The sequence below is a fragment of the Carcharodon carcharias genome, chromosome 6, assembly GCF_017639515.1.
Source record: "Carcharodon carcharias isolate sCarCar2 chromosome 6, sCarCar2.pri, whole genome shotgun sequence".
NCBI classification, from domain to species: Eukaryota; Metazoa; Chordata; class Chondrichthyes; order Lamniformes; family Lamnidae; genus Carcharodon; species Carcharodon carcharias.
The window spans coordinates 106,357,186-106,372,886 of record NC_054472.1 but is presented as its reverse complement, the minus strand read 5'-3'; the positions used below and the strand labels follow the sequence as shown (position 1 = coordinate 106,372,886).

Here is a 15,701-nt window from a genome sequence, read left to right as displayed (position 1 = left end):
GAAAACAGAATAGGAATAAATGGGTCATTTTCAGGACAGCATGGTGCAACTAGTGCTTCACCTCAAATGCCTGACCTGCTGAGTATTTCCAGCATTTCCTGTTTTTATTAAATACACAAGAAATGGCAGGATGCTCAGAAGTGTAGGGAAAGTGTGATCTTGGAGGGCATATTCACAGATCCTTGAAGGCAACAAGACAGGCAAATAAGGTGGTTAAGAAGGCACATGGATGCTTTCTTTTATTAAGGTGTAGGACTATATGAGCAGGGACTTTACAGGAGAACTATACAAAACAATAGTTAGACCACAGCCAGAGTACTGCACACAGTTCTGATCACAGCATTACACTAGAAAAGGTACAAAGGAGATTTACGAGGATGTTGCCAGGAATGGAGAACGATTAGCTATGAGAAAAAAAATGGATTGGCTGGGATTGTTTTCTTTGGAAAAAAGGAGGTTGAAGGGAGATTTCATTGAGATGTACAAATTTATGTTGGGGGTGGTTGGGCCAAGATGGGGGCCCGGCACCAAGATAGAGTGGAAAGGAAGGACTAACTTCCCTTAGTAGAGAGGTCAATAACCAGGGGGCATAGACCTAAAGTCATTGTCAGGTGCATTTGAGAGGAGTTGAGCAGAAATTCTTTTCACCCAAAGGGTGTTTGGGGTCTTGAACACAATGTCAAGAATAGTCAAGGCAGAAAACTTATTCATATTTAAAAAAAAATCTTGGAATGCAATCAAGTGGTGTAACGTTCAGGGCCACGGACCAAGAATGGGATTAAACTGTATAGCTGTTTTTCAGCCAGCACAGGCACAATATCCCAAATAGTCTCCTTCTGTTCTGTAAATTTTCTGTTTAGTATTAAACTTTATATAATGTTGTGCATAAGCATTGCTGATGAAAGCCCTACAATAACCTTGCTTTCAATTATCCATTCAAAAATATAGATGAACTAGCTGGCCTCCTGATTAGGTCTATCTTTTGGCTCCATTTGTTCAGTTAAGCCATTTACACATGATATAAGAGTTTCTGCTAGTATTATCAGCACAATCAGGGTGAATTGGCCAAACTAGTGCAAAACAAAATGGAAATTTTAAATGCAAGTAACATTAAACTTAAAAGGTTTCTGCAATCTTTAATGCTGGTTTAATAATTATATCTTCTGAAGCTGGCCCTGATACAAATCTGGACACACCAGAGATTGAAATGAGGAGGATACTGAGTTTCTGCCAATTGCCATTGTTCAAGGATGGGCTTCAATTTGAACTTGGGCATTAGTAAACATATTTCATAAGTTTTTGCTTATTAAGAAATATTTAATTTATTAAAAAGCTGATTGGTGTATGCCTATGAAACTTAGTAGTTTTTTTTAATAACTGTTACTTCTAGTGATTTAAAATCAAGTTACTCACAGATGGAGGACTAAACACTTATTAACAATGCTTATTTCTTGTGATAGAACCATTTTCAATTGGATTAATAAAACTACATCAGATTAGCACTGAAATATATCTAGAATTTTTTTAATGCAAAGAAAAACAATTACTTTTATTGTACTGATCAATTGTGCTAGATCATGGAATATTTTACGATTGTGATTATGCAAATATATTTTAGTGGAAATTTGAGCTTTAAACTAACCAGCACAATTTTAAACACAACTTGTGACCAATTTTCCCAACTGTACCAAGTGGGAACTGACCCCGATATAACTTACAGTCAACACACAATGCTGAAAATGGCAATGAGGAGGAAAGCCATACTTTATTTAAAAAAACGCAAATTGAAATACACAAATGTAGTTTCCAGATGTGACTGAGGTTATAGGAGGACCAAATTGAGGACTATGATTTAAAAAAAAACATTGTTGCTTACATATTACTAATTCTATTATCATGGCACAAAAATGATTCATGATAGTAAAGCATCAAAAGGTTGAACATTATTGTTAGACTGCATTGTTAAATGTAATTGGAGGACCAAACATCTATCGGTCATTTTTAGTGCAAAGCTTCCTGCATTAATGATTTTGCCAAAACGTGTAACATTATTATAAAGCAAATAAATTGCAATTGCTAAAAGAATCACCATAATTTTAATTTAAAAACTCCACTGTAATCCTAACAAAGGTTAATTTGGGTTTACAAAAAGAATTACAAACAGAAAAGTTAAATCACTTAAAATACAGTTGAATGATCATTTTTCCAGCGTTAAACTTATTCAGTCTAAAATACAAAATAAATAAGATCACTGGGGTTTTGATAATAATGGAACTTAGACTGATGCCTATACCAGTTTGCATCATGGTAATAAAAAATTTAAATAATTATTCCTATTGTGAGAGAAAACAATTGAGTACCAAGGAAACTATTGCTAGTTACAGTTAAGGTGGGAGATAATTAATTACTCATTTTTAATAAACATCTTAAAAGAAAACGCAAACAATCTTAACCTGTCTACCAAAAATTAAAAGTTTAGACTTGTAAATTTAATTTACTATGAACAAATAAATTAAGTGAACAAATAAAGTTATTTTCAGTAAAATTATGAACCCAATAACTGCAATCTTTCACTTTCCCTTCATTGATTTCTGAATAAAAAATTGACAGTGACTGCTACACCCTGCCTCCCGTTATATTTGCATCTAATGGAGCTTTTGTTAGAAGTGATGGGTGATATCATCAATGCAGTGGGCATATTGAAGTGATTGACAAAAATAGAAGATATCTTATCCAATATGTTATCCACCTTGTTGCAAGGAACAGTAGTTCACCCGTGGTGCTAAAATCGTTATAATGATGGAGTGAGAATTTAAACTTTAAAATATAGAGTCTGTGCAATTGTATGGGGCAGGAGGTCCTATTATTGATAAAACATTCATTCTTCATGCATCTATTGCTTGAACAGCAAAATATTAGCTAGCTCAACTAATATTTTTTGTTTAAAAATAAGGATTTTCAATACTTACGTAGTTTTACATTCTCTGATTTGAAGCAATCAGATCTGTTTGGTAGGATAAGAGGAGCAAATGAAACAGCCAATATGTTTTTGGTTTCCCATGTATTTTGTCCTGTGCGTATTATCTGAGTAAGCTGTAGAGAAGGACGGCACTGGATAAGTGATACAAGAATTTGTAGAAGACATTGTATTTTGTACAAGATCCATTTTTCACTGATAAGAGGGTCATAAACAGAGGCACATATTAATCCCATTTAGGACACAGCAAACACAAGTGCTTTGCTATCAGTTATTAAAGACATGCTGTTAGTATATACAATCTAGGAGTATGAGTAGGCCATTTGGTCCTTCGAGCCTGCTCCGCCATTTAATAAGATCATGGCTGATCTGATAGGAACCTCAAATCTGCACCCCGTCTACCCCCGACAACCTATCACCACCTCCCTTGGTTACCAAGAATCTATCCACCTCTGCCTTAAAAATAGTGCCTGTCACGAAACTCCGTTTTTTATCTCTGGGTACTTATAAATGCAGAGCAAATCTTTGGCAATTATATACTTATTTAGGCAATAGATATCTTGAACTCTGCAACAATATACACATGTCTACCCTACAGTTTGCTATTTTTATTTACCATGTCAATATTTCAAACGCAATGGACTGCCTCTTGGGATACTGACAGTTGCATTAGTTAACAGGTCATGAAAACTAAGTGAATGAGAAGTTAAAAAAAAAGACCTGCTCTCAGGCAAAGGATGAGGCAAGAGCACTTGTGTCCTGCTAAAGTAAACGAGTAAAAATGTTTTATAATGCTTATTTCTACGTTCTGCGGTAATTTTTATGTTTATGTCAATGTTTAGGTAAAGGGTGCTTTTTCACTTTGATACAGTAATTGTATCAAATGCTCCAGAGTAAAGTAGAGCATGGACCTGATATGACAGGTCCTATTTCATTAATATTATTTTCTGCCCCGACACAATTCCTAATCAGTGATCTAGGCAAGGGATAGACAGAAAGTTTAATGCTAATTGGTGTAAAATTATAGGCAGGCTTATTCTGTAGAATTATATCAATTAAGGATTGAATGAAGACTGCCCAAACTCACTGTAGATGAAAGTCTTAGATTTTGTAAATGTTGAATTCAATTTGAAGTTAGCCCCAGAGATGAAGGAAAATGTGCAAATCCAGTAACAGACAAGTTTGTATAATTCATAACTTTCAATAATGTTATTTCTCAATTTATGTGAATTACAATATGATTTTCATACTTTGACTCCATAGTTCAAGAGAACTCATTCAGAAAATGGTCTAAAAATTATTTGAATAAGTTAAAGTTTGAAGTAATTTGAGATCAGAGAATATAAACTGTATGGCAATTTGAATAACAAGTCACAATGTTCATTTTGAGTTCCAAGAAGCTTCAGGTTCCAAGGTGAGAAAATTGACATGGTACAGTAATGCAGGCGTAAAAATGAATTATACAAGAGAAGCTGATGGAAGGAAAAGGATGAGAAGAGAGAAAGCAGAATGAGGAAATGGAAGGCTATTTGGGGCCTGAGGGCATATTGAAAATTCTAGGTTGCTAAGTACTAAAACAACATAATTGCACAAAAATGTCTTATTTTGCACAGGAAGTTCATCTTTGAACCAAAGCATTATTCCTACAACCTCAACTTTATGGAGGTTCACTGGACAGCAAGAAAAACTGTATCCAGGAACCTATATTTTCCATAAGAATGCCCTTCTCCTACTGCTTAAATATGCTTGCAATTGCCAAAGACTCATCACGCATTATTCATATTTGTGTCTCAATACAACAGTCACTTTGAATAACTGTGGGCAGAGATATTCAGTAAGAGGCATCCAAAACTAAAAGACTAGCAGATTCAAAAACTAAAATAAGCTAATAAAGTCAGTCAAAAGAAGGGTGTGAAAAACAAGAAAGGTTCCCTCAAATTCAGTCTGTACACAAATGCAGCAAAAATGCAAGACAAGCAGCTAAGTAATCAAATCGAAGAAAAAGGAAACATTTGGGGCTAGCAATTTGTCTCAGGCAATGGCATAAAATATACAGTATTGGATTGGCTGCCTGTTAAACACAGTGCCTGATATTCAGTTCCATTGTAGTCAATGCACTTTAACATCATGCGCTGTGTATAATGGGCAGACAATCCAAGACAAAAACAGAATTACCTGGAAAAACTCAGCAGGTCTGGCAGCATTGGCGGAGAAGAAAAGAGTTGACGTTTTGAGTCCTCATGACCCTTCAACAGAACTAGGTGAATCCAAGGAAAGGGGTGAAATATAAGCTGGTTTAAGGTGTGTGTGTGTGTGTGTGCGCGCGCATCGGTGGTGGTGGGGGGGGGGGAAAGAGAATTGGGCGGGGGGAGAGAAGTGTAGGGGGGTGGTGTGGTTGTAGGGACAAGCAAGCAGTGATAGGAGCAGATCATCAAAAATGTCACAGAAAAAGAACAAAAGAACACAGGTGTTGAAGTTGGTGATATTATCTAAACGGATGTGCTAATTAAGAATGGATGGTAGGGCACTCAAGGTCTAGTGGGGGTGGGGGGAGCATAAAAGATTTAAAATTATTTAAAAATAATGGAAATAGGTGGGAAAAGAAAAATCTATATAATTTATTGGAAAAAAACAAAAGGAAGAGGGAAGAAACAGAAAGGGGGTGGGGATGGAGGAGGGAGCTCAAGATCTAAAGTTGTTGAATTCAATATTCAGTCCGGAAGGCTGTAAAGTGCCTATTCGGAACCTGAGGCGCTGTTTCTCTAGTTTGCGTTGGGCTTCACTGGAACAATGCAGCAAGCCAAGGACAGACATGTGGGCGAGAGAGCAGGGTGGAGTGTTAAAATGGCAAGCGACAGGGAGGTTTGGGTCATTCTTACAGACAGACTGCAGGTGTTCTGCAAAGCGGTCGCCCAGTTTACTTTTGGTCTCTCCAATGTAGAGGAGACCGCATTGGGAGCAACGAATACAGTAGACTAAGTTGGGGGAAATGCAAGTGAAATGCTGCTTCACTTGAAAGGAGTGTTTGGGCCCTTGGACGGTGAGGAGAGAGGAAGTGAAGGGGCAGGTGTTACATCTTTTGCGTGAGTATGGGGAGGTGCCATAGGTGGGGGTTGAGGAGTAGGGGGTGATGGAGGAGTGGACCAGGGTGTCCCGGAGGGAACGATCCCTATGGAATGCCGACAGGGGGGTGAAGGGCAGATGTGTTTGGTGGTGGCATCATGCTGGAAATGGCAGAGGATGATCCTTTGAATGTGGAGGCTGGTGGGGTGATAAGTGAGGACAAGGGGGACCCTATCATGTTTCTGGGAGGGATGAGAAGGCGTGAGGGCGGATGCGCGGGAGATGGGCCGGACAAGGTTGAGGGCCCTGTCAATGACCGTGGGTGGAAAACCTCGGTTAAGGAAGGAGGAGGACATGTCAGAGAAACTGTTTTTGAAGGTAGCATCATCAGAACAGATGCGACGTAGGCGAAGGAACTGAGAGAATAGGATGGAGTCCTTACAGGAAGCGGGGTGTGAGGAGCTGTAGTCGGGGTAGCTGTGGAAGTCAGTAGGCTTGTAATGGATATTGGTGGACAGTCTATCACCAGAGATTGAGACAGAGGTGTCAAGGAAGGGAAGGGAAGTGTCAGAGATGGATCACGTGAAAATGATGGAGGGGTGGAGATTGGAAGCAAAATTAATAAATTTTTCCAAGTCCCGACGAGAGCATGAAGCAGCACCGAAGTAATCATCGACGTACCGGAGAAAGAGTTGTGGGAGGGGGCCGGAGTAGGACTGGAACAAGGAATGTTCCACATACCCCATAAAGAGACAGGCATAGCTGGGGCCCATGCGGGTACTCATAGCCACACCTTTTATTTGGAGGAAGTGAGAGGAGTTGAAGGAGAAATTGTTCAGTGTGAGAACAAGTTCAGCCAGACGGAGGAGAGCAGTGGTGGATGGGGATTGTTCAGGCCTCTGTTCAAGGAACAAGCTAAGGGCCTTCAATGCTGGTCTTTTTGCAGCACTGTCAGATGCAAATTTCTAGCCCCAAGGCTTTTTCAAGGTAGATAACAGCAGCAAGATACTGGTGACAACAGGGAGAAAAAGGAATACAGAAGCATTTAGGATCTAGGTCAGAGTGCAGCATGCATTTGAGATGAAGAGGAAAATGAAAAAGACATCAAGTCAAGGCTACAGTTTGCAAAATGTTTTTGTACTCAAGGCAAGGAATATTAGTGGTGAGAAATAGAACACTTCCTAATTCTGCCATGCCCATTAGAAATTAGTTTATGGTTGCTAAAAGTCATTTTACATTCATTCCTTTCAAAGGCAACTTTCAATCCATTATTTTGGGCTGGATTTGAACACAGGTCTCACAGACAATAGGCTTTGACTGATTTTTATGGATACTAATTTATGTTAGAAGCTGAATGAATGAGAGCCAATAAAATGAATTAATAAATAATTGAACATTGCTTTAAAGGGCAACAGTACCTGATCTTCCATTGGCATTACAAGAATTCCACCAATTTTCAGAAATATTTTCATGTAATTCTCATGATCCTTTTGAACTCCAGCTCCGCAATAAACGCGGTCATACTGAAGATTGTCTGACAAAACATCCAAGCAGTTCCCAACCACAAACACTGGCTCACAGAATTCAAACCTATAATTTAAAAATATTAAAAACAAAATGAAAAAGTTACACTGCTTTTGATAAATGGATATAAACTTGCCACTAGATTGTATTTACAATGCCCTCCCATTTTACAGGTAACTTCAAGTCAAAATATAGCAGAACAACATCAATACCTTGGATGTGCAAGATTGAAATGCTACTTTTTAAAATGAGCAGCTAAATATAGTCAGCAGTAACGTTTAACGCATTATAACAATTGAAATAATGGGAATAAGACTCTGCTTTGTTGGGATACGCTCCACAGTTAAACAAGGTGTCAACCATCTTGGCTCACACATGAAGACTGGCTACTCACATACTGCTGCTGTCCATGGAACCCCAAAAAAAGTCTCCAGGAAAGGAGGGAAGAAAAAGGTGGAAGAAAAATTAAGATAAAGTGACTCGCTTTAGACTGAAAATTCTTGGACAGTACAAAACTGAAAAATAAAAATAATTTGCTGCATTGTAAGATCCAACACCACAGGTAATTAGTCATAATCCACAAAGGATCATGGGCATCTCTTTCTAATAGACAGAGGCAATTGGTTATACATTAGCTCAAGGAACACCACTCCGCAAGCCAAGGTGACCAACTCAAAATAAGAGATACAGACAGGGGTGGTGGGCGTGTTATGGCACTGTCATTGAGTGGAGGTGTGCTGGTGGCAGGGTGGTGGTGTGGGAATCTTGGTGGCCATGAAAGCAGGGGGCTGATTTCCATGAGAGCGGGTCTGGGGTAAAATCACCTTAACGAGCTTCCAAAGTGCTTCTCAAACTATTAAAATATAATAAATTATAACAATGAAAATCTGTGCTTTAAAGTGGTTGGTAAAAATTTTATTATTTCATTTAAATATCTTGATTTCAGTCAAGTTCTCCATATTCCGGAGACACAAGACTCAGTGAAGCTTCATGGCCCAGGATGGCTGCACATGCCGCTTCATGTTGCATACTGCTCCCACCCTCCCCATAACGATGGCAGCCGTGCATGCTTCTCTGGGGGTTCCATTCCAACACCACCTTGTGGCCGACAGCAGGAGCATGATTGTGCAAATAACTAAAAATATTGGGCAAATACAGTCACAGGAAGCAACAATAAGGGGTGCAGGACTATAAGTGAAATTAAGGGATGACGATCCCATAAAAAAATGGGACAGTTGGTCACTCTGCTACAAGCAAGGGGGCGAGGTGAGAAGAAAGGTCTCCATGAACTACACCACAAACCACAACATATTACAAGGTGACAAATTAATTGTTTTCTGGTGTTATATTTCTAATTCTTTAGTTAGGTTTTTAATTCAGGTTCACCTATATGGGGAGGTACAAATATGAAGAAAGAGTTTAAAAAAGATTGGATCCATTTTGTTAGAACAATACAGATTACAAGGCTATGTAACAGAATTTTTAAAAATGATGAAAAGATGGAACAGGATAGATAGAAGCAGGTTGTTTCCTGTTTTTGAGAGCTCAAGAACGGGGGCCAAAGATAAAAGATTAAACATATAAAGTTGAGTAGGAGAAACCTCTTTACACATGGTTGAGCCTTCAGGCTGAAGCAAAAACCATGCCAACATTTTCAAGATATGGGAACAGGGTGGGTAAGTATGATTAGAACTATTTCCTTGGGTGGAAGGTAAATGCTGTCAGGACAGGTTGGGCCAAATAGTCTGTTTCCTACAATGTATTTCTATATCAGCATTTTTAAATTTGAGTTAGACATTTCTTAGTGGTTAAAAGACCCCTGGAAATTTATGGCGATCAACAAAAGAGTAGGAAGAAATGAAAGAAGCTTACAAAAGCAATTTTATTACCTCTCCTATTTCCACCACCATTTCCTCAACCTTGCCAATTCCAGCAGCCTTCCAACTCCCACCTAATCTCTTACTCACTTTCTGCATCACTTAGCACTCACATTCAGCAACCATTTGAGTGAAGAAATTATTTTGATTGCAAATAGCTAACTGCTTATTTTAAGACTGTGAACCTGTGTTCTGGATTCCCCAACCTATACTCTCAGCATCTACTCCAGCAAGCCCCTTAAGAAATACGAAATAAAAAACAGAAAATGGTGGAAAAATTCAGCAGGTCTGATAGCATCTGCGGAGAGAGAAACAGAGTTAACTTTTCGAGTCATATGACCCTTCTTCAGAGCTGAAGAGAAGTAGAAATGTGACAAAATTTATACTGGTTAAGTGGGGTGGAGCAGGTGAAGCTGGATAGAAGGTCAGCGATAAGTGGGGGCTAAGGGCAGATTGATAAAGATATCACGATATGAAAAGATATGAAAAGATATAAGACAAAGGGAGTTTTAATGGTAGTGGTAAGGACTAAAGAAGGTGCTGATAGTGGCATAAAGATAAGACAGAATGTGTGAATAGCAGAACAAGGGTCAGCACAGCAGTCTGTGAAAGAACAACATGGAACAGGTAATAGTTACCCTTGGGGGGGTTGGAGTGGGGGGAGGGCACAGTGGTTGGGGGAAAAGGATAGAAAAGTGATAAGGGGACAAAAAAGGGATAAAACAATGAATAAATGAATAAAAAAATTTTTAAAAATTAAATAGGGGTGAAGATAGAGGAGAGAGTTCATGGTCGGTAGTTGTTGAACTCAATATTAAGTCGGGAAGGCTAAGTGCCTAATCGGAAGATGAGGTGCTGTTCCTCCAGTTTGTGTTGGGCTTCACTGGAACATTGCAGCAGGTCAAGGACAGACATGTGGGCATGAGAGCAGGATGGAGTGTTGAAATGGCAAGTGTCAGGAAGGTCTGGGTCACGCTTGAGGGCAGACCGAAGGTGTTCCGCAAAGTGGTTACCTAGGCTGCATTTGGTCATCCCAATGTAGAGACCACCACATTAGGAGCAACAAATGCAGTAGACCAAGTTGAAGGAGCTGCAGGTGAGGCGCTGCTTCACCTGAAAGGAGCATTTTGCGCCTTGAACGGTGAGGAGGGAGGAGGTGGTAAAGGAGCAGGTGTTGCACCTTCTGCGATTGCATCAGAAAGTGCCATGGGAGGGGGATGAGATGTTGGGAATGATGGAGAAGTGGGCTAGGGTGTCCCAGAGGGAACTGTCCCTATGGAATGATGATGGGGGTGTGAGGGGAAGATGTGTTTGGTGGCGGCATTATGCTGGAGTTGGCGGAGGCATCATGGTGGAGTTGCGGAAATGGAGGAGGATGATCCTTTGTATGCGGAGACTGGTGAGGTGAAAAGTGAGGACAAGGGGGTCACTATCATGGTTCTGGGAGGGAATGGGAGATATGAGGGCAGAGGTGCGTGAGATGGGTCCGACACGGTTGAAGGCCCTGTCAACCACAGTGGGTGGGAAACCTCGATTAAGGAAGAAAGAAGACATGTCAGAAGTGCCATTTTGGAAGGTGGCATCACCAGAACAGATGTGATGGAGGCAAAAGAACTGAGAGAATGGGATGGAGTCCTTACAGGAAGCAGAGTGTGAGCAGCTGTAGTCGCGGTAGCTGCGGGAGCCAGTGGGCTCGTAATGAATTTTGGGGGACAATCTACCACCAGAAATGGAGACAGAGAAGTCAAGGAAGGGAAGTGTCAGAGATGAACCATGTGAAGGTGATAGAGGAGTGGAAATTGGAAGCAAAATTGATCAATTTTTCCAGGTCCAGAACAGAGCATGAAGCAACACTAATTCAGTCATTGGTGTACCAAAAAAAGGGTTGTGGGAGGGGGCCTGAGTAGGACTGGAACAAGGAATGTTCCACACACCCTATAAAGAGAAAGGCATAATTGGGGCCAATGCAGGTACCCATAGCCATACCATTTATTTGGAGGAAGTGAGGCAAGCTTAAGGAGAAATTGTTCAGTAAGAGAACAAGTTCAGCCAGGCAGAGGACAGTAGTGGTGGATGGGGATTGTTCGGACAGCTCTCAAGCCATTCTGGTGGGGGATGGAGGAATAGAGGGATTGAACATCCATGGTGAAGAGGAGGTGGTTAGGGCCAAGGAACTGGAGATTGTTGATATGACATAAGGCATCAGAGGATTCGCAGACTTAAGTCGGAAGAGACTGCACAAGGAGAAAGAAAATGGAATCAAGTTAGGAAGAAATAAAGTCTGTGGGGCTGACATGATCGGTCTACCGGGACAGTCCTGTTTGTGGATTGTGGGAAGGAGGTAGAAATGGGCTGTCTAAGGTTGGGAGATCTCCAGAGAAGATGAGGTCAGTGGCAGTCCTGGAAACTGTGAATGTTCAGTGGTGGGGTCATGGTTCAGGGGGAGGTAGGAAGAAGTGTCTGAGAGTTGGTGCTCAACATCTGCAAGACAACAACAGCACCACCCTTGTTGGCAGGTTTGATAAAATCAGGTTTGGAACTAAGAGAATGGAGTGCAGCAAGTTCAGAAGGTGGCAGAGTGGTTGAGATGAGCAGAGAAATTAAGACGGCTGATGTCACACTGAAAGTTCTCAATGAAAAGATCAAGAGCGGGCCAGAGACCAGAGGGAGGAATCCAGGTGGAGAGAATATACTGGAGGCAGCTGAAAGGATCCGTTGAGCAGGGGATGACTCCTGCCTAAAGAGGTGAGCATGGAGACGAAGGCGGCAGAAGAAGAATTCAGCATTCTGCTGAGCCCAAAATTCATTGAGATGAGGGTGTAAGGATATGAAACTGAGTCCTTTGCTGAGTGCAGAACATTCAGCATCAGAGAGGGAAACGTCAGAGGTTATAGTGAATACACGGCAAGGGCTGGGATTAGGAGAAGGGATGGAGTCATAGGGTCGGGAAGGGGTGGAGGGTCCTGGGTGGACGTTGGTAACAATAAGTTGTTGAAGCTTGCGTTCCTTAGCACCTGAAAGGGAGGGAAAAAGTTTGTTAAGGCGTCAGATGAGACGAAGAATAAAATGAAACTGGGGACAAGGATAGCTTTGAGATAGGATGAGTTGGTGCTGCTGGAAGGAGAGGTCGGGTGTGTTCATATGGCAGCGCATGGCACTGAGTGTGGATCTCAGAATGTGGCGAGAACAGCAGTCCGAGGAATGCTGTATGTCCCGGAGATACCTGTAATCCTAGTGGGATTCGAAACATGAGGGATGGAACTTCAGTTGGAATCCACGTAGGGTAAGTCAGAGATGGAGGCAGTCATTGAGGAAGGAAATATGGCTGTGACAGCCAGTTTTGGTAAACACCTTACCAAACACCAGAAGGGAAATGGAAAGCAATGAAGGTGAACAGGGCGAAGAGACAAACAGAAATCCTGTCGAAGTGAAGAGCAATACTTCAAGTTAGGCATTCCTAGAAGAGAAGTGGCAGTAAATTAAACAGTAAGATAAAAATAAAATACTGCGGATGCTGTAAACCTGAAATAAAAACAGAAAATGGTGGGAAAAAATCAGCAGGTCTGACAGCATCTATGGAGAGAGAAATAGAGTTAACGTTTCGAGTCTGTATGGTTCTTTTTCCTTAAGAAATTAATTTGTCCCAATTAGATCACCCTCATTCTCCTAAATGCCTGGGAATAAAGGTCTAGTCTAATCAATATTCCCTTAAAAGACAACCTGCTCATCCCATAAATCAGTCTAGTGAAACTTTGTTGGAACCTATATTCCCCTGCAGCCTCTTTGCACCTCTCAATGCCTACTTTTCATCTAACTTTGTATCAGAGACAACAAAGTTGAATTCCAGAAATGAGGTTAAGAGTGACTGTCTTTGATGCCGAGGGCCCCTAGTAAAATTGAAGTCAATGGGAACAGTGGAAAACTCTCCACTGGCTGAAGTCATGCCTGGCAAAAAAGGTTGTTGTTGGAGACCAATCATTTCAGTCCCAGGACATTATGGCAGAAGTTCCTCAATGTCCAATAATATTCAGCTGCTTCATCTGACCTTATGATGGCGGGAAGGTCATTGAAGAAGACATACTTGCTGATGATCGCAGTCTTCAGCTCAATTCCCAATTCCATAGTTGATGATGTAGTCTGTGCCTATATACAGCAAAACCTGGACAATATTCAGGCTCGGGTTGATAAGCGACAAGTAACATTCATGTCACACAAGTGCCAGATAATGACAGCCATCAGAGTCTAACAACTCAATGGCATTACCATCAAATCCCCCAACGGGATCTTCAGGGCTTACCACCGATCAGAAACTGAACTGGACCAGTCAGATAAATATCGTGGCTATGACAGCAGGTCAGAGGCCAGGTATTCTGCACCAACTGACTCATCATCTAACTCTCCAAATCCTTTCCATCACCTATAAAGTTAAAAGTCAGTAGTGTGATGGAATGCTCTCCACTGCCTGGATGAGCAAGCTCCAACACTACTTGAACCTTGATACTATCCAGAACAAAACAGCCTCCCTTGATTAGTACCTCATAAACTTAAACATTCACTCATTCCACCAATAGCACAAAGTGCTTGTATTGTGTACCAAGCTCAAGATACACTGCAGCGATTTGCCAGGATTTCTTCAAAAGCATCTCCCAAATCCACGATCCCTACTACCTGAAAAGGACAATGGTAGAAGATGCAAAGGAACACCATCACCTGTAGGCTCTCCTCTAAGTTGCACTTCATTCTGTCTTGGAAATATATCGCTGTTCCTTCATTGTCAGTGTATCAAAATCTCAAACTTCCTATCTACCTAACACTGAGAACAACTTCACTACACCGATTTACAAAGACGGCTCACCATCAATTTCTCAAAGGCAATTAGGGATAGGTAATTAGGGATAGGCCATGAATGCTGGCCTTTCCAGTGATGCCCATGTCCCACGAATGATTTTTGCTCGCTCTGTCTTCTTTCCTGTTAGACCACCTGGCTTTGGGGGTTTTAAGCGCTATCTTAAGGTTTTGCCCTCTGGAGTGGCAAAGAAAGTAATAAGGAAATATGTTATCTGAACCAACAGTGATTTTCAAAAAACCTGAAAGAATTCTTGACTATTATGGGTACTGGTGTTCTGTTGGTTTTGGTCCCAGTATAAAACATTAAAAATAGCAGCAAAGCCAAAACAGGTGGGAGGAAATGATTCTCAGGTCTTGGGCTTTCAGTTTGGTTACATTAACGAGCTGGCATCACCACAAGCAGCAGCATTTATACAATCCCTTAAAAATATGGAAAATTATTTTAAGGTATTTTGCATAACAGAAAGAAAAGTATCTTCAATCGTCTCAGCATACAACAGGAAGGGAAAATCAAAACTTTAACTCAAAGGAGGTGGGCTTAAGGATGTTTCTAATGGACTAGAGGAAGGGTAAAAAAAAGTCAGAGGGCATTCCATAGCATTAGGTCTAAGCAACTGAAGGCGTGGCAGGAAATGGTGAGGTGAAGGAAGGGTGTGTGGGTGTGTGTGTGTATGTGGGGTGTGTGTGTGTTGGTGGTGGTTGGGGGGGGGGGGGGGTGTGGATGCACAGGAGGCTAAGAGTTAGGAGAATGGAGAATATGCAGCAAGTGGGTAGCGCTGCAAGGCCGGAGGTGATTATGAGGATAGGGAGGGGTGAGGTCATGAAGGGATTTAGCACAAGGATTAGAATATTAATATGAGTGACTCAAAGCGAATATAGGTTAGCAGAGCTAGGGGGATGGGTGAACAGGACTTGGGTGCAGGATATATGAGCAGTGTTCCATGAGCTGAAGTTTACTAAAGGTGGACACTGGATGCCAGCTAAAATTGCATTGGAAAAGTTGAGTCTCGAGATAAAGGGATGATAGCTTTGGCTGGTGGGTTCACAGAATCACAACTATCACAGGATAGGTCATTCAGCTCCTCATGTCTGCATCGACTCTGCGAGTGAGCAATTCACTTAGTGCCATTTTACCGCCTTCTTCTCGTAACACTGCACATTCTTCCTTTTCAGATACTAGTCTAGTCTAATTCTCTTTTGAATGCTTTAATTAAACCTGTCTCCGTCACACTCTCAGGCGAGGCGTTCGAGACCTTAACCACTCGCTGCATGAAAAAATTTCTTCTCATATCAGTTAGCTTTTCCTACCAATTACCTCAAATCAGTGCCCTCTAGTACACAATCCTTTCACAAGTGGGAATAGTTTCTCCCTATCTATTCTGTCCCGACCCCTACTGATTTTGAACCCAAGG

General features: G+C 41.2%; 1 protein-coding gene across 8 annotated transcripts in view; it reads right to left on the bottom strand.

The window, feature by feature from the left end:
• pcmtd1 (protein-L-isoaspartate (D-aspartate) O-methyltransferase domain containing 1) overlaps positions 1-15,701 on the bottom strand; it is an 84,167-nt gene that overhangs the window by 12,799 nt on the left and 55,667 nt on the right. For 7 of the 8 annotated variants that reach the window (XM_041189539.1, XM_041189543.1, XM_041189542.1 and 4 more), the window contains 2 exons: positions 7,459-7,630; positions 2,970-3,111 (listed from right to left, as the gene is read on the bottom strand). In XM_041189539.1, the coding sequence (XP_041045473.1) occupies positions 2,970-3,111; positions 7,459-7,630 (314 nt within the window). The remainder of the gene's footprint in view (positions 1-2,969; positions 3,112-7,458; positions 7,631-15,701) is intronic. The other variant, XM_041189546.1, reaches the window with a different exon arrangement.